The sequence below is a fragment of the Panthera pardus genome, unplaced genomic scaffold (assembly GCF_024362965.1).
Source record: "Panthera pardus isolate Hobbes unplaced genomic scaffold, ASM2436296v1 HiC_scaffold_10, whole genome shotgun sequence".
NCBI lineage: Eukaryota > Metazoa > Chordata > Mammalia > Carnivora > Felidae > Panthera > Panthera pardus.
The window spans coordinates 54,890,239-54,912,933 of NW_026526655.1; the positions used below are offsets into that span (position 1 = coordinate 54,890,239).

General features: G+C 40.2%; 1 protein-coding gene across 1 annotated transcript in view; it reads left to right on the forward strand.

Annotated features, from left to right (window-relative positions):
* The window catches only part of TTN (titin), a 277,219-nt gene that overhangs the window by 244,134 nt on the left and 10,390 nt on the right, over positions 1–22,695 (forward strand). The window contains exons 294-324 of the mRNA XM_053907301.1: positions 157–453; positions 551–1,138; positions 1,232–1,534; positions 1,652–1,948; positions 3,620–3,907; positions 4,019–4,318; positions 4,561–4,863; positions 4,961–5,266; positions 5,377–7,143; positions 7,461–7,754; positions 8,469–8,756; positions 8,870–9,169; positions 9,253–11,319; positions 11,416–11,718; positions 11,823–12,128; positions 12,247–12,537; positions 12,634–12,930; positions 13,058–13,363; positions 14,513–14,818; positions 14,904–15,185; positions 15,404–15,997; positions 16,118–16,405; positions 16,508–16,807; positions 17,289–17,591; positions 18,139–18,441; positions 18,545–19,129; positions 19,249–19,554; positions 19,669–19,968; positions 20,709–21,284; positions 21,399–21,704; positions 22,065–22,658. Of these exons, the coding sequence (XP_053763276.1) occupies positions 157–453; positions 551–1,138; positions 1,232–1,534; positions 1,652–1,948; positions 3,620–3,907; positions 4,019–4,318; positions 4,561–4,863; positions 4,961–5,266; positions 5,377–7,143; positions 7,461–7,754; positions 8,469–8,756; positions 8,870–9,169; positions 9,253–11,319; positions 11,416–11,718; positions 11,823–12,128; positions 12,247–12,537; positions 12,634–12,930; positions 13,058–13,363; positions 14,513–14,818; positions 14,904–15,185; positions 15,404–15,997; positions 16,118–16,405; positions 16,508–16,807; positions 17,289–17,591; positions 18,139–18,441; positions 18,545–19,129; positions 19,249–19,554; positions 19,669–19,968; positions 20,709–21,284; positions 21,399–21,704; positions 22,065–22,658 (13,944 nt within the window). The remainder of the gene's footprint in view (positions 1–156; positions 454–550; positions 1,139–1,231; positions 1,535–1,651; positions 1,949–3,619; positions 3,908–4,018; positions 4,319–4,560; positions 4,864–4,960; positions 5,267–5,376; positions 7,144–7,460; positions 7,755–8,468; positions 8,757–8,869; positions 9,170–9,252; positions 11,320–11,415; positions 11,719–11,822; positions 12,129–12,246; positions 12,538–12,633; positions 12,931–13,057; positions 13,364–14,512; positions 14,819–14,903; positions 15,186–15,403; positions 15,998–16,117; positions 16,406–16,507; positions 16,808–17,288; positions 17,592–18,138; positions 18,442–18,544; positions 19,130–19,248; positions 19,555–19,668; positions 19,969–20,708; positions 21,285–21,398; positions 21,705–22,064; positions 22,659–22,695) is intronic.

Here is a 22,695-nt window from a genome sequence, read left to right on the forward strand (position 1 = left end):
CTCAGAAGCTAAACTGGTCATATGAAAAGAGAGACTCAAATCAAAGATTAAGTATGTAGCCTTCATTTAAAATTTTTCTCTGACAGTGCAGAAAGAACACATATGAGGGGAGGAATGTTGTAATAATCCCTTTATTTTGATGTTTTACTTTCTTAGAAAAACCAAGCCCACCTGAAAAACTTGGAGTAACAGGTGTATCCAAAGATAGTGTTTCCCTGACCTGGTTGAAGCCAGAACACGACGGTGGAAGCAGAATTGTACACTATGTCGTTGAAGCACTAGAAAAGGGACAGAAAAATTGGGTTAAATGCGCAGTGGTGAAATCAACCCATCATGTTGTTTCTGGTCTGAGGGAGAATTCTGAATACTTTTTCCGGGTATTTGCTGAAAATCAAGCTGGTCTGAGTGACCCCAGAGAGCTTCTGCTTCCTGTTCTTATTAAGGAACAACTGGGTATGTCTAATTTTATGTAAAAGCAAAATTTGAAATGGTTTGTATTAATTTTTAGAAACTCTTTTTCACCTTCGTCTGACATATTCTTATCTTTCAGAACCACCTGAAATTGATATGAAGAATTTCCCAAGTCATACTGTATATGTTAGAGCTGGTTCAAACCTTAAAGTTGACATTCCTATTTCTGGAAAACCACTGCCCAAAGTGACCTTATCAAAAGATGGTGTCCCCCTGAAAGCAACCATGAGGTTTAACACTGAAATTACTGCTGAGAACCTGACCATCAATCTCAAAGAAAGCGTTACTGCTGATGCTGGAAGATATGAGATCACTGCCGCCAATGCCAGTGGAACAACAAAAGCTTTCATTAACATCATTGTATTGGATAGGCCTGGTCCCCCTACTGGCCCTGTTGTTATTAGCAATATAACAGAAGAAAGCGTGACTCTCAAATGGGAGCCACCTAAGTATGATGGTGGAAGTCAAGTTACCAACTACATTGTACTCAAGAGAGAGACAAGTACTGCAGTATGGACCGAAGTGTCTGCAACGGTTGCAAGGACCATGATTAAAGTCATGAAACTGACCACAGGAGAAGAATACCAATTCCGCGTCAAGGCAGAAAATCGCTTTGGCATCAGTGATCACATAGATTCAGCTTGTGTGATTGTCAAATTACCATACAGTAAGTTGTTGAACTTTTCAAAGATCCCAGGTTTTCATTTACATAAGTGTTTTAAATATCTGTACTAACCTAAGGGATTCCTGTCTCTTGTAGCAACACCTGGACCACCATCTACACCCTGGGTCACTAATGTTACTCGAGAAAGCATCACCGTGGGCTGGCATGAACCAGTGTCCAATGGAGGCAGTGCAGTTATAGGCTACCACCTGGAAATGAAAGACAGAAACAGTATTTTGTGGCAGAAAGCCAACAAATTGGTCATCCGCACAACTCACTTCAAAGTCACAACGATCAGTGCTGGACTTATTTATGAATTTAGGGTATATGCAGAAAATGCTGCTGGTGTTGGAAAACCCAGCCATCCTTCTGAACCAGTCCTAGCCATTGATGCCTGTGGTATGTATTTTTCATAAGAAGGACAATTCTGACTACTTAAAAATGAAAATCTTATTTCTGAAAAGCAAAATAATGTTGACATAAGTTCCACTGATTTGCTTTCTCTTACTTCCTCAGAACCCCCAAGAAATGTCCGTATCACTGATATTTCCAAAAACTCTGTCCACCTTTCATGGCAACAACCAGCTTTCGATGGAGGAAGCAAGATCACAGGCTATATTGTTGAGAGACGAGACCTTCCAGATGGCAGATGGACCAAGGCCAGCTTCACCAATGTTATCGAGACTCAATTCACTGTCTCTGGCTTGACTCAGAATTCCCAGTATGAATTCCGGGTCTTTGCTAGGAATGCCGTTGGTTCTGTCAGCAATCCATCTGAGGTTGTAGGCCCCATTACGTGCATCGATTCTTATGGTAAGCATTTTTAGAACTTTTAATCCCAATAGCATTTTAACCCAATATCTTTCCTTGCTTTTTCTGGTTCTAATCTATAGAATAACTTTGACTATGCACCTTAATTAGATATTTGAAGAAAGTATATGAACTAGCTGAGAATCTTAGGAAAGTTCCTTAATCTCTGCTGGTCTCTTGACCTAACTGTAAAATGTGAGATTTGGACTACAGGATATCTAAAGTCCTTTGCAACTTCAACCTTTTAGAATTCTTTGATTGTATTTATGAGTTGGCACTTTCCCTTTTTTCTATTTTAAAACATGAGAATTAATAATTAAAACCATGGTTGAGTGCTCAGATAATTTTCGTCTTACATAAATGAAAGACTAAACAGAGGCATTAATGATAGTATTAGCAGCAGCTAACATATACTGGGTGCTTTCATGAATTCTCTCCCCTAATTCTAACAGCCCTCACATTATCCCATTTTACAGAAGAGAAACTGAGGTTTAGAGTGCTTATATGTAACTTCCCCAACATCAAGCAGCTCATCAGTGTAGAGTGGGAATTCAAAGAGACAGACTCCAGAATTCTGTCTACATTGCTGTCATTACAAAATACACACACTTGACCATTATAGAAGATAAAGAACAGATTCAACTCAACAGTGGTTTCAAAATTAAAATTTCATGAGGGTTATGTACCCTATGATACTCTTTTTAAAAGTTCCGTGTGTTCAAGGAGTCTCTATGGTGTCTCGGCATAAGTATCCACTCCTGTCCTCATGCTGAGAACCTCAAGGCTGCTCTTTATGAATCAGGCTTTGTGAACACTGTTGTGAGACTGTGAAGCAAGTCAAATTTATTCTCAAATTTAGTTTCTCAAAAGTCCTAAGCTTCTAACCAGCCTGGCAGAAAATCTGTCCAGTGAAATACTCTGTGAGTAATGAATTCAGACTTCAAGAGTCAGACATGAACAATCCACACTTGGATATCAGTGAACTGGGAAGAGAAAATAACAAGAATAGGAGATAGAGGAAAAGAAAGGAGAATCTGAAATGAAAGAAAATGGATAATACAACTTCTTTAGGGATGTTCTCACTACCATATCCCATTTTATCCTTAGAATTAAATACCTGATAGACTTTAAAATACATTTCAAAGGCATTGAAGTCCTTGTGCAATTAGTGTGTCATTGGAGGGCAGAGCTTCCTTACAACCTTTCTTCCCCATCTGGGATAGAACTATGGCTTGTAAAGTTTTACTGTTTAAAATAATAGGTAAATATGGGGTGCCTGGGTGGCTCAGTTGGTTAAGCATCCGACTTCAGCTCAGGTCATGATCTCACAGTCTGTGAGTTCGAGCCTCACGTCGGGCTCTGTGCTGACAGCTTGGAGACTGGAGCCTGCTTCCGATTCTGTGTCTCCCTCTCTTTCTGCCCCTCCCCTGCTCATGCTCTGTCCACCTCAAAAATAAAACATTAAAACATTATTAAAATATTATTTAAAAATAAAACAAAAACATTAAAAACAAAAAAATTAAAATAATAGGTAAATAAAATTAGAACTGCCATGTAAAAAAAAAAAAAAAGTACTATATTACTTAATAAAGACCAATGGCCTTACTTTGAAGTTGCAATTATTTTTTCCATCCTTGTGATCCTTTAAATATTTCTCATCTGTTTCTCTTGCAGGTGGACCTGTAATTGATTTGCCTCTAGAATATACAGAAGTTGTCAAATATAGAGCAGGTACAGCTGTGAAGCTCAGAGCTGGCATTTCTGGGAAACCTGAGCCTACAATTGAGTGGTACAAAGATGATAAAGAGTTACAAACCAATGCACTGGTGTGTGTTGAAAATACCACTGACCTTGCATCTATACTCATCAAAGATGCAAATCGCCTTAATAGTGGAATCTATGAATTAAAACTAAGGAATGCCATGGGCTCAGCCTCAGCCACCATCAGAGTGCAGATCCTTGGTAGGTGCTGATTATAGGACAACATCATATCTTATTATCTAAAACTTAGCAATTTTAAATGAGTAGTCTTCTAAAAAGTACTGACATATTGTTTCATTCTTTCATTAACAGACAAACCAGGACCTCCAGGTGGACCAATTGAATTCAAGACGGTCACTGCTGAAAAGATAACTCTTCTCTGGCGCCCGCCAGCAGATGATGGCGGTGCAAAAATCACTCACTACATCGTGGAAAAACGTGAGACAAGCCGCGTTGTGTGGTCTATGGTGTCCGAAAATTTGGAAGAGTGCATCATTACAACCACCAAAATTATCAAAGGAAATGAATACATCTTCCGGGTTCGAGCCGTGAACAAATATGGAATTGGCGATCCACTGGAATCTGATCCAGTGGTAGCAAAGAATGCATTTGGTGAGACATAATTTCATTAGGAAACTGAAATCAAATGCTTGAATATTTTACAAATAAACTATTCTGCTAGTTTGTGAATATGTTTTCTTAGAATGATTTTGATTTTCTTTTATCTCACATCTCCCCTCATTATCATCCTTTTCAAAAGGTGGAAAGTATAATAAGTAAAACTACTATTCTTGAAAATGAATTTATCAGTGGTGTTGATCCTTCAAACTCCTTTTCCTTTTCTTTTTAAATAGTTACTCCTGGACCTCCAGGCGTACCAGAGGTGACACAGATTACCAAGAATTCAATGACTGTTGTCTGGAGCAGGCCAATTGCTGATGGTGGTAGTGAAGTGAGTGGCTATTTCCTTGAGAAAAGAGACAAGAAAAGCCTAGGATGGTTTAAAGTCCTAAAGGAGACTATCCGTGACACCAGAGAGAAAGTGACAGGACTCACAGAAAACAATGACTACCAATACCGAGTTTGTGCTGTAAATGCTGCTGGTCAGGGTCCATTTTCTGAACCATCTGACTTCTACAAAGCTGCTGATCCTATTGGTAAGTGCTCATAAATGCTGCATCTTCGCTATGTCTCTTTGAGGTCACTAAATTGTACATGATTGTGTAATTGTGGTATTATGAATGGTCATTCCAGACCCTCCAGGCCCACCAGCTAAGATAAGAATTGCAGATTCAACCAAATCGTCCATCACTCTTGGCTGGAGTAAACCTGTCTATGATGGAGGCAGCGCTGTTACCGGATATGTTGTTGCGATGAGACAAGGAGAGGAAGAGGAATGGACTGTTGTCTCTACCAAGGGAGAGGTCAGAACTACAGAATATGTGGTATCTAACCTGAAACCTGGTGTCAACTACTACTTCCAGGTATCTGCTATAAACTGTGCTGGACAAGGAGAACCTATAGAAATGACTGAACCTGTTCAAGCTAAAGATATACTTGGTATGTACCTACTGGTATGGTTGTGTGTTTATTTTTATTAGAGTGCTGCTAAGAAATCATTCATTTTCTTGCTTTAAAATTCAAAACGTACGTCCATTTTGTTTCTACAGAGGAACCAGAGATCGACCTAGATGTGGCTCTCAGAACCTCTGTTATAGCTAAAGCCGGTGAAGATGTACACGTGTTGATTCCCTTTAAAGGCAGACCTCCACCTACTGTCACGTGGAGAAAAGATGAGAAGAATCTGGGCAGTGATGCCAGATACAACATTCAAAACACTGATTCATCTTCATTACTAATTATTCCTCAAGTCACTCGCAATGATACAGGAAAATATATTCTTACAATTGAAAATGGTGTTGGTCAACCAAAGTCTTCGACTGTGAGTGTTAAAGTGCTTGATACACCAGCTGCCTGCCAGAAACTACAGGTTAAACATGTTTCTCGAGGCACAGTCACTTTGTTCTGGGATCCTCCTCTCATTGATGGAGGATCTCCCATAATTAATTATATCATTGAAAAGAGAGATGCCACCAAGAGAACATGGTCTTCAGTGTCACACAAATGTTCTAGTACATCCTTTAAGATAACAGATTTGTCAGAGAAAACTCCATTCTTCTTCAGAGTTCTTGCAGAAAATGAAATTGGAATTGGGGAACCCTGTGACACTACAGAGCCGGTGAAGGCTGCTGAAGTACCAGCTCCTATACGGGATCTCTCAATGAAAGACTCCACAAAGACATCTGTTACCCTGCACTGGACCAAGCCTGACTTTGATGGTGGTAGTGTCATCACAGAATATGTTGTGGAAAGAAAAGGTAAAGGTGAACAAATATGGTCACATGCTGGCATAAGTAAGACCTGTGAAATTGAAGTTGGCCAACTTAAGGAACAGTCAGTGCTGGAATTCAGAGTGTCTGCCAAAAATGAGAAAGGACTGAGTGATGCTGTCACTATTGGGCCAATTACAGTGAAAGAACTTATAATTACACCTGAAGTTGACCTGTCAGAAATCCCTGGGGCACAAGTCGCTGTGAGAATTGGGCATAATGTGCACCTGGAATTACCTTATAAAGGAAAACCCAAACCATCCATCAGTTGGCTGAAAGATGGTTTGCCATTGAAAGAAAGCGAGTATGTTCGTTACAGTAAAACCGAAAACAAAATTACTTTGAATATTAAGCATGTCAAGAAGGAGAATGGAGGGAAATACACCATTATTCTTGATAATGCAGTTTGTAGAAACTCATTTCCCATTACAATCATCACACTTGGCCCACCATCAAAGCCCAAAGGGCCCATTCGATTTGATGAAATCAAGGCTGACAGTGTCATCATGTCATGGGACGTGCCTGAAGATGATGGAGGAGGAGAAATCACTTGTTACAGCATTGAGAAGCGGGAAGCTTCACAAACTAATTGGAAGATGGTGTGTTCAAGTGTTGCCAGGACAACTTTCAAAGTTCCTAATCTAATCAAAGATGCTGAATACCAGTTTAGAGTTAGGGCAGAAAACAGATATGGAGTCAGCCAGCCACTTGTCTCAAACATTATTGTGGCAAAACACCAGTTCAGGATTCCTGGCCCCCCAGGAAAGCCAGTTATATACAATGTGACTTCTGATGGCATGTCACTAACTTGGGATGCTCCAGCTTACGATGGTGGTTCAGCAGTTACTGGATTCCATGTTGAAAAGAAAGAAAGAAACAGCATCCTCTGGCAAAGAGTTAATACAACACCTATATCTGGAAGAGAATATAGAGCTACTGGACTAATGGAAGGCCTAGATTACCAGTTCCGTGTATATGCTGAAAATTCTGCTGGCCTAAGCTCGCCCAGTGACCCAAGCAAATTTACGTTAGCTGTTTCCCCAGTAGGTAAGTAAGTGAATATTATTCAAGCATATTTAATTCAGCAAGTGAATATGTCACTAACAAATAAATCACACACTGCTTTTCTTCCACGTATCACCTTCCCACATATCTTCTGATCACTAGAGTGCTGGTCAAATAAAGCAAAAGAAATGATTTTAAGTCAGTCTAATAAAATAATTTAAAGTTCTTTTTAAAGACCCATGCTACAAAAAATTGAAATTAAAATGAGTTTGATGGATTTATTCACTTTACTTTTCTCCCATTGCTAATGAAGAATTGGTTACAGAAATGATGCATTTAATTTCCATATAATTTTTTAGACCCACCTGGCACTCCTGACTATATTGATGTTACCCGGGAAACCATCACACTTAAGTGGAACCCACCATTGCGTGATGGAGGCAGTAAGATTGTGGCCTACAGCATTGAGAAACGGCAAGGGAGCGATCGTTGGGTCAGATGCAACTTTACCGACGTCAGTGAATGTCAGTACACAGTCACAGGACTTAGTCCTGGGGATCGATATGAGTTCAGAATAATTGCAAGAAATGCTGTTGGAACCATAAGTCCGCCCTCACAGTCTTCTGGCATTATCATGACAAGAGATGAAAATGGTAAGCATTTACAACTGATTTCCAAATATGATTAAAAGCATTCACACTTTTTTAAAGATACTTTTGGCCCCTGGTCTGTAAAAGGGGGAGCAGGAATCTCATTTCATGCAGATTACCCAGGGTTGTTAAGTGGATGGATTAGATTTTCTACCTTTCAGATGAAGAGAAGGAAAAACAACATTGGCATCAATTCTTTTTACCATGACTATGGTTTCGCTTCATTCCCATATAAATAGCATGCAAGTGGGAATGAATTCTTAGTTTTGATTTCAGTCATTTATAGTAAAGAAAAACACTCTCGAGAATAACTGTCAAGCTTTACGAAGTTACTAAAATACAATATACACCCAGCAGTACAATCAGCATTTTGCTTGAGTGCAGCTGATGACCTCTTATAGGAACTTGTTTGACTATACAGCAGCATTAGGAAGTAAGCGATCTACAAATGTTTCTTCTCTTTTTATAAGTGGCAATGCAAATTAATAACATGACAGACATAAAAAGGAGATAACCTAATAGCATGCAGATGTTCAACCCCATAATCTAAATTCTTAATTATCAATCCTACTTTCATAATAGCCCTTGGTAACACAGGATAAACATTACCTTCTACGCTTTAGGATGGTGCTAATGAAAAACACATTTATGTTTTTATTAAGCCAAACTAACACATATCATTTCTTTTCTTTTTTTTTTTTTTTTTTTTTTTTGTAGTTCCACCAACCGTAGAGTTTGGCCCTGAGTACTTTGATGGCATCATTATTAAGTCTGGAGAGAGCCTTAGAATTAAAGCTTTGGTGCAGGGACGTCCAGTACCTCGAGTAACTTGGTTCAGAGATGGAGTAGAAATTGAAAAGAAGATGAATATGGAAATAACTGATGTCCTTGGATCCACCAGCCTTTTTGTTAGAGATGCTACCCGGGACCATCGTGGTGTATATAGTGTGGAAGCCAAAAACGCATCGGGCTCCACAAAAGCAGAAATTAAAGTTAAAGTACAAGGTATTTCTGAAATAGCTTCTTAATCTTGCCATTTATAAGTCTTGGGGTAGAGACATGCCTGGTTGCATTTTAATAGAGAAGGATAAATTAACTCTGGAAACTTTTTCTTATAGATACACCAGGAAAAGTAGTTGGGCCAATAAGATTCACCAATATTACTGGCGAGAAGATGACTCTGTGGTGGGATGCTCCTCTCAATGATGGCTGTGCTCCCATCACTCACTACATCATTGAAAAACGGGAAACCAGCAGACTTGCTTGGGCACTAATTGAAGATAATTGTCAAGCCCACAGCTATACTGCCACGAAACTAATAAGTGGCAATGAATACCAATTCCGTGTTTCTGCAGTCAACAAGTTTGGTGTTGGGAGGCCACTTGATTCTGACCCAGTGGTTGCTCAAATACAATACAGTAAGTGTCTGTTTTCACTAAGTGGTATAATGTCAAAAGATTAACTTCCAACCAAACATGTCTAATTTTTTTTCATTTCACAGCTATTCCCGATGCTCCTGGCACTCCAGAACCTAGTAATGTAACAGGCAATAGCATTACGCTGACATGGACAAGGCCAGAATCAGATGGTGGCAACGAAATTCAACATTATATCCTCGAAAGGAGAGAAAAGAAGAGCACACGATGGGTGAAAGTGATCAGCAAACGACCAATCTCTGAGACAAGATACAAAGTCACTGGCCTGATAGAGGGCAATGAGTATGAGTTCCATGTCATGGCTGAAAATGATGCAGGAATAGGACCTGCAAGCGGTATCTCAAGACTAATCAAATGTAGAGAGCCAGTCAGCCCACCAAGTGCTCCCACTGTGGTAAAAGTGACAGATACATCCAAGACAACTGTGAGCTTAGAATGGTCTAGGCCAGTGTTTGATGGAGGCATGGAAATAATTGGATATATTATTGAAATGTGCAAGGCTGACTTGGGAGACTGGCACAAGGTAAATGCAGAGGCATGTGTGAAAACAAGATATACAGTCACTGATCTACAGGCAGGTGAAGAATACAAATTCCGGGTTAGTGCTGTCAATGGTGCCGGAAAAGGAGACAGCAGTGAAGCGACCGGTGCAATTAAAGCAGTTGACCGATTAACAGCTCCTGAGTTAGATATCGATGCGAACTTCAAGCAGACTCATGTCGTTAGAGCTGGGGCCAGTATTCGCCTCTTCATTGCCTACAAGGGTAGACCTACACCTACAGCTGTATGGAGCAAACCTGACTCTAACCTCAGCATTCGGGCTGATATCCATACAACAGACTCCTTCAGCACCCTCACCGTGGAAAACTGCAACAGAAATGATGCAGGGAAATACACCCTCACTGTAGAAAATAACAGTGGTAGCAAGTCAATCACATTCACTGTAAAGGTGCTAGACTCTCCAGGTCCACCTGGCCCAATCACTTTCAAGGATGTGAACCGCGGATCTGTTACACTGATGTGGGATGCTCCTATCCTTGATGGTGGTGCCCGAATCCATCATTATGTGGTAGAAAAACGAGAAGCAAGTCGTCGTAGCTGGCAGGTTATCAGCGAAAAATGCACTCGTCAGATCTTCAAGGTCAGTGACCTGGCAGAAGGTGTTCCATACTATTTCCGTGTTTCTGCAGAAAATGAGTATGGTGTAGGTGAACCCTATGAAATGCCAGAACCAATCGTAGCCACAGAACAGCCTGCTCCACCTAAGAGACTTGATATCATTGACACAAGTAAATCCTCTGCAGTCTTAGCTTGGCTTAAACCTGACCATGATGGAGGCAGCCGGATCACTGGCTACCTCCTTGAAATGAGACAAAAGGGATCTGACTTCTGGGTTGAGGCTGGTCACACCAAACAGCTGACTTACACAGTGGAGCGCCTTGTTGAGAACACTGAATATGAATTCCGTGTGAAGGCCAAAAATGACGCTGGCTACAGTGAACCCAGAGAAGCCTTCTCTTCTGTCATCATCAAGGAGCCTCAAATTGAGCCCACTGCTGATCTCACTGGAATTACTAATCAGCTCATAACTTGCAAAGCAGGAAGCACATTTACCATTGATGTTCCAATCACTGGTCGTCCTGCTCCTAAAGTAACATGGAAGCTTGAAGAAATGAGACTTAAGGACACAGATCGAGTGAGTATCACAACAACAAAGGACAGAACCACCCTGTCTGTAAAGGACAGCATGAGAGGTGACTCTGGAAGATACTTCTTGACCCTGGAAAATACAGCTGGTGTTAAAACATTTACCATCACAGTCGTGGTCATTGGAAGGCCAGGTCCAGTAACTGGCCCCATTGAGGTCTCATCTGTCTCGGCTGAGTCATGTGTCCTATCATGGGCTGAACCTAAAGATGACGGAGGCACTGACATTACTAATTACATAGTTGAAAAGCGTGAATCAGGTACAACAGCTTGGCAGCTTGTCAATTCCAGTGTCAAGCGCACTCAGATTAAAGTCACTCATCTCACAAAATACATGGAATATTCTTTCCGTGTCAGTTCAGAGAACAGATTTGGTGTCAGCAAGCCTCTGGAATCAGCACCAATAGTTGCTGAGCATCCATTCGGTAAGAAAAATAAGAATATTTCGAAGTCCATTATTAAATATTTCCCTTGAATTTTATAAAACTGTATTCATATTTGATACCTTTATTTATATTTAGTCCCACCAAGTGCTCCTACAAGACCTGAAGTCTACTATGTGTCTGCCAATGCCATGTCTATTCGTTGGGAAGAACCCTACCATGATGGTGGCAGTAAAGTCATTGGCTACTGGGTTGAGAAGAAAGAACGTAACACCATTCTTTGGGTGAAAGAAAACAAAGTGCCATGCTTAGAGTGTAACTACAAAGTGACTGGTTTGGTAGAAGGACTAGAATATCAGTTCCGAACATATGCACTCAATGCTGCAGGTGTTAGCAAAGCCAGTGAGGCTTCAAGACCTATGATGGCTCAAAACCCAGTTGGTATGTATCAATATTTAATCGGTACATTCATTTATTATCATCATTATTACTGGTACTAAAATTCAGAATTGTATTTTTTAACTTCATTTTTGCATCCCTTCCAGATGCACCAGGAAGACCAGAGGTGACAGATGTTACAAGATCAACAGTGTCACTGATTTGGTCTGCCCCAGTATATGATGGAGGCAGCAAGGTCGTGGGCTACATCATTGAGCGTAAGCCAGTCAGTGAGGTTGGAGATGGTCGCTGGCTAAAGTGCAACTATACCATCGTATCTGACAATTTCTTCACTGTGACTGCTCTCAGTGAAGGAGACACTTATGAATTCCGTGTGTTGGCTAAGAATGCAGCAGGAGTAATTAGCAAAGGATCAGAATCTACAGGCCCTGTCACTTGCCGAGATGAATATGGTAAAAAAAAAATAAAAAAAAAATTTTTTCAATGTTCGTGTTCTCCTTTTAAATTATCACAATTTATATGAAAATAAACTGTCCTATATTTATTCACATCTATTTTTGCCCATGACAGCTCCACCCAAAGCTGAACTGGATGCCAGATTACAGGGTGATCTGGTTACCATAAGAGCAGGCTCAGATCTTGTCCTTGATGCTGCAGTTGGTGGCAAACCTGAACCCAAAATTATCTGGACCAAAGGAGACAAGGAACTAGATCTCTGTGAGAAAGTCTCTCTGCAGTATACAGGCAAACGAGCAACTGCTGTGATCAAGTTCTGTGACAGAAGTGACAGTGGAAAATACACTTTAACAGTGAAGAATGCCAGTGGGACCAAGGCCGTGTCTGTCATGGTCAAAGTCCTTGGTAAGCATGTCAAATGTTCTTTTATTTTTTATAGCATTTTTAAGTGTGGGTAGAAAAAAAGATCTTAATCGTTGCTTGCCATTACACTTGTTTCAGATTCCCCTGGCCCATGTGGAAATCTCACTGTCAGCAGAGTAACAGAGGAAAAGTGCACTTTAGCCTGGAGCCTTCCTCAGGAAGATGGAGGAGCAGAAATAACTCACTACATCGTGGAAAGACGTGAGACCAGCAGGCTCAACTGGGTGATTGTTGAAGCCGAATGCCCAACACTATCCCATGTGGTTACCAGACTCATCAAGAACAATGAATACATATTCCGAGTGCGGGCAGTAAACAAATACGGCCCTGGTGTGCCTGTTGAATCAGGGCCAATCGTAGCCAGAAACTCATTCAGTGAGTATTAACACTTTTAAACAACTTGGTAGTTAAATATAATGGGATCGGGGGAGAGGAGGACAATCATATCAACAGTGATTTTGTATAATTCTGACCATCCTTATTTTCATAAAAATATAAACAGCTATTCCATCACAACCTGGCATACCTGAAGAAGTTGGGGCTGGCAAAGAGCATATCATCATTCAGTGGGCAAAACCTGAATCTGATGGTGGCAATGAGATCAGCAACTACCTAGTAGACAAACGTGAGAAAAAGAGCTTGCGCTGGACACGTGTCAACAAAGACTATGTGATATATGATACCAGGCTGAAGGTTACTGGCCTCATGGAAGGTTGTGATTACCAGTTCCGGGTGACCGCAGTGAATGCCGCTGGTAACAGTGAACCCAGTGAAGCTTCCAACTTTATCTCATGCAGAGAACCATCATGTGAGTTCTAAGAATCACGCATTAACCTAATGCCCATCAAAACCATGTTACAAATAATTTTCCAACATACCATTTCCAAGACCTTCTTGAATTTATGAATGATCTAGAAAAGCATATGCTTTTTAGAGAGATCTTAAGCATAGCCAAGTCAGAACATTTTAACTACTACTTCCATTGATAAGTTAGCAGTTACATTGTTGAAAATTATTGCAATATTTTCTAGTCTATGTAAAAAATAAATTATTTTACTACTAATACAAAAGAAATATATTTTATAAATATTCCTAAGAATGGAAAAAATGTGGTACAGTGATAACTACTAAAAAGAAAAAAAAGTCTCTTTTAAGAAGAGCATAAAGTTTAGTATTTTAATAAGTACCTAACAAAATTATTGTCACAAGACCTTCAAAAATGAGTGACAAATCCTTGAACAGAGTTTGAGCTCAATGACTAAAGAGTAAACCACTGTGGCTGAATAGGGGAAGTAGAAGAAACCAATTCCTGTACTCACTAGAAACATAGAGGTAACAAGTGATATTAACACCGTGAAAGCTGAGCAACTAAGGAAAAGTCCCTGAGAACAGGTATGTTAAGCAATGAGCTGAACTAGAAGAACCCAGAATAGCTAGCCAAAGTAGCAAGAAGAAAACCATCTAGCTTTCTAAGAAAGTGTAATTTTTTAAATTCAATAATGATGAGGATAATGATATAGCATACAGTGCTGCCCTATATTAGCAGAAGAGCTAAATTACACAGATTATCTTGGTGAGTGCTAACAAAGAACAATAATGCCTTACACTTCTGGGGATAGAAGAATCAGAAGAAAGATCAGTTAACCACATACTTGTGGGTTAAGATGCAAAGATTATAAGTTAACTTGTGTTTCTTACGGCCCGTAAGGATACATCTTTAATGAATCCCACTTTTTAAATTTTTAATCCTTTACTAAATAAAGGCCTTTGGAAATACTGAATTTAATAAATTATAGGGTTTTTTTCTTAAACCTTAATTACAACATTAAAAGACCTTTTGAAATACTGGTGGGGTGGGGGGAGAATAATGCACTTGTGAGTCTCTAAAACCAAAAATACAAACCTCAAAACTTCCTTATTTGTATCATGTCTGAATCCCCCTTTTTAAATTCCATAGATACCCCTGGACCACCTTCTGCTCCAAGAGTTGTGGATACCACCAAGTACAGCATTAGTTTGGCATGGACCAAGCCCATGTATGATGGTGGCACTGACATCACGGGATATGTTCTTGAAATGCAAGAGAAAGACACCGATCAGTGGTACCGAGTGCATACCAATGCCACAATAAGAAATACTGAATTCACCGTGCCAGACCTTAAAATGGGCCAGAAATACTCCTTCAGGGTTGCTGCTGTGAATGTGAAGGGTATGAGTGAATACAGCGAGTCAACTGCTGAAATTGAGCCTGTGGAGAGACTAGGTATTTGTAATATAAGCTTTTAGGTGAATTATTTTCTCATCATACCTGCTCATGAATTAATTAAATTTTGACATTTACTTTCCAGAAATACCAGACCTAGAACTCGCAGATGATTTAAAGAAGACCGTGACCATCAGAGCTGGGGCCTCATTGCGCCTGATGGTGTCTGTATCTGGAAGACCACCTCCTGTCATTACATGGAGCAAGAAGGGCATTGACCTTGTAAACCGGGCAATTATTGACACCACTGACAGCTACTCTTTACTTATCGTGGACAAAGTTAACCGGTACGATGCTGGAAAATACACCATTGAAGCTGAAAATCAATCTGGCAAGAAATCAGCAACAGTCCTTGTTAAAGTATATGGTAAGTATTTGTCTTAAAAATGACTATGCCAGGAGTAGATTTCTTACAAAAAAAAAAAAAATTACACTTTGTCCTATGATTGATCACCTTTCTAGAGAGAAACTATGTTCAATACATTTTCCCGTAAAAAAACAAAAAACAAAAACAAAAAACTATCAACCAATCAGCAAATAAGTATGAATCTTCCATTCTATTTTTTTTTTTTTTTTTTTTTTTAGATACTCCTGGTCCCTGTCCTTCAGTGAGAGTTAAGGAAGTATCAAGAGATTCTGTGACCATTACCTGGGAAATTCCCACAATTGATGGTGGAGCTCCTGTCAACAATTACATTATTGAGAAGCGTGAAGCTGCCATGAGAGCATTCAAAACAGTAACTACCAAATGCAGCAAGACACTTTATCGAATTTCCGGACTTGTAGAAGGAACCATGTACTATTTCAGAGTGCTGCCAGAAAATATTTATGGCATTGGGGAACCTTGTGAAACATCTGATGCAGTTCTGGTCTCAGAAGTACCTCTGGTGCCTACAAAGCTAGAAGTGGTCGATGTCACCAAATCAACCGTTACTCTTGCCTGGGAAAAACCACTCTACGATGGTGGTAGCCGACTCACTGGATATGTTCTTGAGGCCTGCAAAGCTGGCACTGAGAGATGGATGAAGGTTGTCACCTTAAAACCCACCGTCTTAGAGCACACTGTTATTTCCTTAAACGAAGGTGAACAGTACCTATTTAGAGTAAGGGCACAAAATGAGAAAGGTGTGTCAGAACCAAGAGAGATCGTAACAGCCGTAACTGTAAAAGACCTCAGAGGTATGTATCAAATTGCCAAAAAATATCAATAATAGTAGGTAAAATAAAAATTCTGAATTCATGATACTTCATCATTAGAAATAATGCTTAAGAATAAATGCCTACTTTCTTTCCTCACAGTATTGCCAACAATCGATCTTTCTACAATGCCTCAAAAGACCATCCATGTCCCAGCTGGCAGACCAGTAGAACTGGTGATACCAATCGCTGGTCGCCCACCTCCTGCTGCTTCCTGGTTCTTTGCTGGTTCTAAACTAAGAGAATCAGAGCGTGTCACGGTTGAAACTCATACTAAAGTAGCTAAATTAACCATCCGTGAAACCACTATCAGAGATACTGGAGAATATACACTTGAATTAAAGAATGTAACTGGAACTACTTCAGAGACCATTAAAGTTATCATTCTTGGTAAGGATGTGTGACAAAGACACACACAAGTTGTTGATGTTCAGTCACCCAATTTTGATGTGAAGTGAAAACTAACTTCCTGGATTTCTTTCTCTTTCATAGACAAGCCTGGTCCACCAACTGGGCCTATTAAGATTGATGAAATTGATGCTACTTCAATTACCATTTCCTGGCAACCACCTGAATTGGATGGTGGTGCTCCACTGAGTGGTTATGTGGTAGAACAACGTGATGCCCATCGTCCAGGATGGCTGCCAGTGTCTGAATCAGTGACTAGACCGACATTTAAGTTTACCAGACTCATTGAAGGCAATGAGTATGTGTTCCGTGTGGCTGCAACAAACCGCTTCGGGATTGGCTCTTACTTACAGTCTGAGGTCATAGAATGTCGCAGCAGCATCAGTAAGTCCTTGGACCCTTAAGTCTCCCATTCTCCCCACCTTATTCTGAATGTTAACAGAAAGGAATTTGTTTTTACTATGCCCTAAGCAAAAATAGATCACAGAATTAACCCCAGGGTCTTTCTAAGGTTTCTGAATTTTCTTGGAAGTTTTCAACATGGTTAGTTTTTTTGTTTTTTTTTTTTTTTTGGTTTTTTTGTTTTGTTTTGTTTTAATGAAAGAGAAGAGGAAGGCAAAAAGGAAGGAGGGAGGGAGGCAAGAGGGACTAGCTAGGTCACAGAAAAAAATACAGAATGTGTGCTTAATAAATGTTTATAAAATAGAAGAAAGTGAGGAACCTCAAAAGTACAAAAATGAAAACATTAGAAAAAGAGTCACAAGCCTTGTATACTACTTAAAAAGCTAAGACACACAGAAATGTAGGCGTCTTTATTTTAATTTATTCCCATTGCCATAATGTGTTTACCTCTGTCTTGCTGCAGGTATTCCTGGACCTCCAGAAACATTACAGATATTTGATGTCTCCCGTGATGGCATGACACTGACTTGGTATCCACCAGAAAATGATGGTGGCTCCCAAGTGACTGGATATATTATAGAGCGCAAAGAAGTGAGAGCAGATCGATGGGTCCGTGTAAATAAAGTACCAGTGACTATGACACGGTACCGTTCCACTGGCCTTATTGAAGGCTTAGAATATGAACACCGTGTCACAGCCATTAATGTGAGAGGGACCGGAAAACCAAGTCGTCCTTCCAAACCCATCGTTGCCATGGATCCAATTGGTAAATACATTTTGTATTAAGTCAATGTATCAAGGTATAATTTAATGTAGTAAAATTTACCCTTCTGAAATATGTAATTCTAAGTTTTGAAAAGGTCCTGTTATATAACCACCACCACAATAAAAATACAGAATACTTTCATCAGCCCAAAAAGTTCATTTGTCACCAATCCCCTCCCCGCTCCAGCCCCTAGCAACTTTTGGCAAGTAATTTTTTATTCTCCTCTTGAGTCTATTCCCTACTCTTTAAAAAAAAGGGACTTAAAATATATGCCCTATATCAGTGTTAAATTTTTAGAACAATATCTCTGAAAGCACTTTAAAAGCTGATAATGAACGTAATATGGCAGTAATCATAAATAAAGCACATTTAAGACAAAGGAAAAAGCAAGAGTTTTGAGTATTTTTAACTGATGATAATGAATAAAATTTTAACAACAGTGTATTCTAATGCCAACAGTTCATGTTTACACAACTGAATGTTAGGTGGCACAGTCGATTTTCAGCTTTGCAGCAACTTTAACAATATGTTGTTGTCTTATTCCCAGCTCCTCCAGGAAAGCCACAAAACCCAAGAGTTACTGATACAACAAGGACATCAGTCTCCCTGGCCTGGAGTGTTCCAGAAGATGAAGGAGGATCTAAAGTCACAGGCTATTTGATTGAAATGCAAAAAGTAGATCAACACGAATGGACCAAATGTAACACCACTCCAACCAAGATTCGGGAGTATACTCTAACACACCTACCTCAGGGCGCTGAATACAGATTCCGGGTCCTAGCCTGTAACGCTGGTGGACCTGGGGAGCCTGCTGAGGTACCAGGAACAGTCAAAGTCACTGAAATGCTCGGTAAGACATACGATCATTTACTTTCTGCTATGATTGTCTTAAGATTTGTTTCTTACCATCCACCCCACAAAAATGCTAATTGTAACTGGATCTTTTTTCCCAGAATATCCTGATTATGAACTTGATGAAAGATACCAAGAAGGTATCTTTGTAAGACAAGGTGGAGTCATCAGACTTACCATACCAATCAAAGGAAAACCATTCCCAATATGTAAATGGACCAAGGAAGGCCAAGATATTAGTAAACGTGCCATGATTGCAACCTCTGAAACACACACTGAGCTTGTAATCAAAGAAGCAGACAGGGATGATTCTGGCACTTATGACCTGGTTCTGGAAAACAAGTGTGGCAAGAAGGCTGTTTACATCAAAGTCAGGGTGATAGGAAATCCCAACACTCCTGAAGGGCCACTTGAATATGACGACATACAAGCTCGCTCTGTAAGGGTCAGTTGGAGACCCCCTGCCGATGATGGCGGTGCCGACATCTTAGGCTATATTCTTGAGAGACGAGAAGTGTCTAAAGCCGCCTGGTATACCATTGATTCCAGAGTCCGAGGTACATCTCTGGTTGTAAAAGGCCTCAAAGAGAATGTGGAATACCATTTCCGTGTTTCAGCTGAAAACCAGTTTGGCATAAGCAAACCTTTGAAGTCTGAGGAACCAGTCATACCAAAAACACCACTGAGTAAGTACTCTTCCAACCACAACACTGTAAAAATTCTTTCAGTACTCTTTTGTTTTGTAAGCCATCAGCTTACAAGATATGGGGTTGTACTCTTAACACGTTTCCTACTTTATATCCAGATCCTCCAGAGCCTCCAAGCAATCCTCCAGAAGTACTTGATGTGACCAAGAGTTCTGTCAGCCTGTCCTGGTCCCGGCCCAAAGACGATGGTGGTTCTCGAGTCACAGGCTACTACATTGAACGCAAGGAGACATCAACTGACAAGTGGGTCAGACACAACAAGACTCAGATAACGACCACAATGTACACTGTCACTGGGCTTGTTCCTGATGCTGAATATCAGTTCCGCATCATTGCACAGAATGATGTTGGCCTAAGTGAGACCAGCCCTGCTTCTGAACCAGTTGTTTGCAAAGATCCATTTGGTAAGGAGAGAGTTTCTAAAGGGTTTCAAATCATAGAGGCAAGCCATCTTGGTCTTTCTCTTTTATTTCAGCAGTAAAGCTGATTCCCTTTTCAACTGTTTTAAAATATTTCAGATAAGCCAAGCCAACCTGGAGAACTTGAGATTCTTTCAATATCCAAAGACAGCGTCACTCTACAGTGGGAGAAACCTGAATGTGATGGTGGCAAAGAAATCCTTGGATACTGGGTTGAATATAGGCAGTCTGGAGACAGTGCCTGGAAGAAGAGCAATAAGGACCGCATCAAGGACAGGCAATTCACAATAGGGGGTCTGCTAGAATCTACTGAATATGAATTCAGAGTTTTTGCTGAGAATGAGACTGGGCTTAGCAGACCTCGAAGAACTGCTATGTCTGTAAAGACTAAACTAACATGTAAGTTGGCATTAGTTCTCTGCTCATGACCTACAAACTAAGTAACATGTTAAGGCTAATTCTTTCCCTATATTAAGTAGATATCTAGAAAACTTTATTGGAGGCCAAGTGTTTGGGCAGAATCACTCACTTTGGCATATACACACACATGGAATAGCCAATACATTCTACAGGAAGTCATTCCAAGCACATAACTTCAGTAGATATTAGGTGCAGAACCTAAACAAGGGCCAAGATACTACAGATTTATAGACATAATTCATACTTCTCCAAGCCCCTATACATTGTTTTTTAGTGAGAGTGAGAGTGAGAACGAGAGTGGGACAGGGGCAGAGAGAGGGAGAGAGAGAATCCCAAGCCGGCTCCACGCTCAGCGTGGAGCCCAATGTGGGGCTCAATCCCACAACATTGGGATCATGACCTGAGTTGATATCAAGAGTCGGATGGTTAACTGACTGAGCCACCCAGGCATCCCACTCCTATACATTGTTGATGTCTCCCAATGTAAAGGGAAAAGTCACTCTACATAATAATGTAATGGTGTGCTCACTGAATCCCTGTTTTCCATAGGACCCCAGGAAAAGCACTATGAAATTTTTAAGAATTAGACTCCTATATAAACCATGCTATCTAATAAAGTGTTAGTCAAAAGGATAAATTCATTCCTGATATACAAGGACAGAGGATTACAGATTTGGTAGTAATATTAATACATTAATATTATCTTTCATATCCTTCAGCTGGAGAGGCTCCAGGAGTGCGCAAAGAAATGAAGGATGTTACCACCACGTTGGGCGAAGCTGCTCAACTCTCATGCCAGATTGTTGGAAGGCCTCTTCCTGATATTAAATGGTACCGGTTTGGTAAGGAGCTGGTACAAAGCCGGAAGTACAAAATGTCTTCAGACGGACGCACACATACTTTAACAGTAATGACAGAGGAACAAGAAGATGAAGGTGTTTATACCTGCATAGCTACAAATGAGGTTGGAGAGGTAGAAACCAGTAGTAAGCTTCTCCTACAAGCAACACCGCAGTTCCATCCTGGTTACCCACTGAAAGAGAAGTATTATGGTGCTGTGGGTTCGACGCTTCGACTTCACGTTATGTACATTGGTCGTCCGGTACCTGCCATCACTTGGTTCTATGGCCAGAAACTTTTGCAAAACTCAGAAAACATTACTATTGAAAACACTGAGCACTATACTCATCTTGTCATGAAGAATGTCCAACGTAAGACTCATGCTGGGAAATATAAAGTTCAGCTCAGCAATGTTTTTGGAACAGTTGATGCCATCCTTGATGTAGAAATACAAGGTATTTCGTTTTAGTTTAGTGTTGTTTTTTTTTTTTTAATTTTTGAAGAAAAAATAGATCTCAGGAGACACACTACAAAAAAAAAAAAAACACAATTGTGTTTTCTCCCAACAGATAAACCCGACAAACCTACAGGACCAATTGTGATAGAAGCTCTATTGAAGAACTCTGCAGTGATCAGCTGGAAACCGCCTGCAGATGATGGAGGCTCCTGGATCACCAACTATGTGGTGGAGAAATGTGAGGCCAGGGAAGGGGCTGAATGGCAATTGGTGTCTTCAGCCATCTCAGTGACAACCTGTAGAATTGTAAACCTCACAGAAAACGCTGGCTATTACTTCCGAGTTTCGGCTCAGAACACTTATGGCATCAGTGACCCTCTAGAGGTTGCCTCAGTTGTGATCATTAAGAGTCCTTTTGGTGAGTACAACCTCTACAATCTTCATATGGCAAAATTCCATCTTTACATAAAACTCTTGTTAATAGATATAACTTTTGAAAGAAAACAGTCAAGACTTAGGCAAAGTACAAGCACCTTTTATCCCATTTAAATTGAATTTTTGCACATCTTTAAGGGCAAAAACGAACCCCATCTTCTTCTTTAAAAAGGAACTTTGTGTTTTGATAAGTTTCTTAGTATAAAGTAACCCATTTCGTTTTTCTGGAATAGCTATTCTTAGAACTTTGGAGTTCATAAAATTTTATTTTTGAAAACTAAGCTTTTAATAGAGCAGCTTGTTTCACCTCATGACTAAAATCCTTTTTGTTTCTTTGAAACAGAAAAGCCAAGTGCTCCTGGCAAACCAACTATTACTGCTCTCACAAAAGATTCTTGTGTTGTGGCTTGGAAGCCACCTGCCAGTGATGGAGGTGCAAAGATTAGAAATTACTACCTTGAGAAACGTGAGAAGAAGCAGAATAAATGGATTGCTGTAACAACAGAAGAAATTCGAGAAACTGTCTTTTCAGTGCAAAACCTTATTGAAGGTCTTGAATATGAGTTCCGTGTGAAATGTGAAAACCTAGGTGGGGAAAGTGAATGGAGTGAAATATCAGAACCTGCCATTCCTAAATCTGATGTCCCAATTCAGGCGCCACACTTTAAAGAGGAACTGAGAAATCTAAATGTCAGATATCAGAGCAATGCTACCCTGGTCTGCAAAGTGACTGGTCACCCAAAACCTATTGTGAAATGGTACAGACAAGGCAAAGAAATCATTGCAGATGGATTAAAGTACAGGATCCAAGAGTTTAAGGGTGGTTACCACCAGCTCATCATTGCAAGTGTCACAGATGATGATGCCACAGTTTATCAAGTCAGAGCTACCAACCAAGGGGGATCTGTGTCTGGCACGGCTTCCTTGGAAGTGGAAGGTAAATACTACAAATCTATAAACATCAGTTTGGTGCT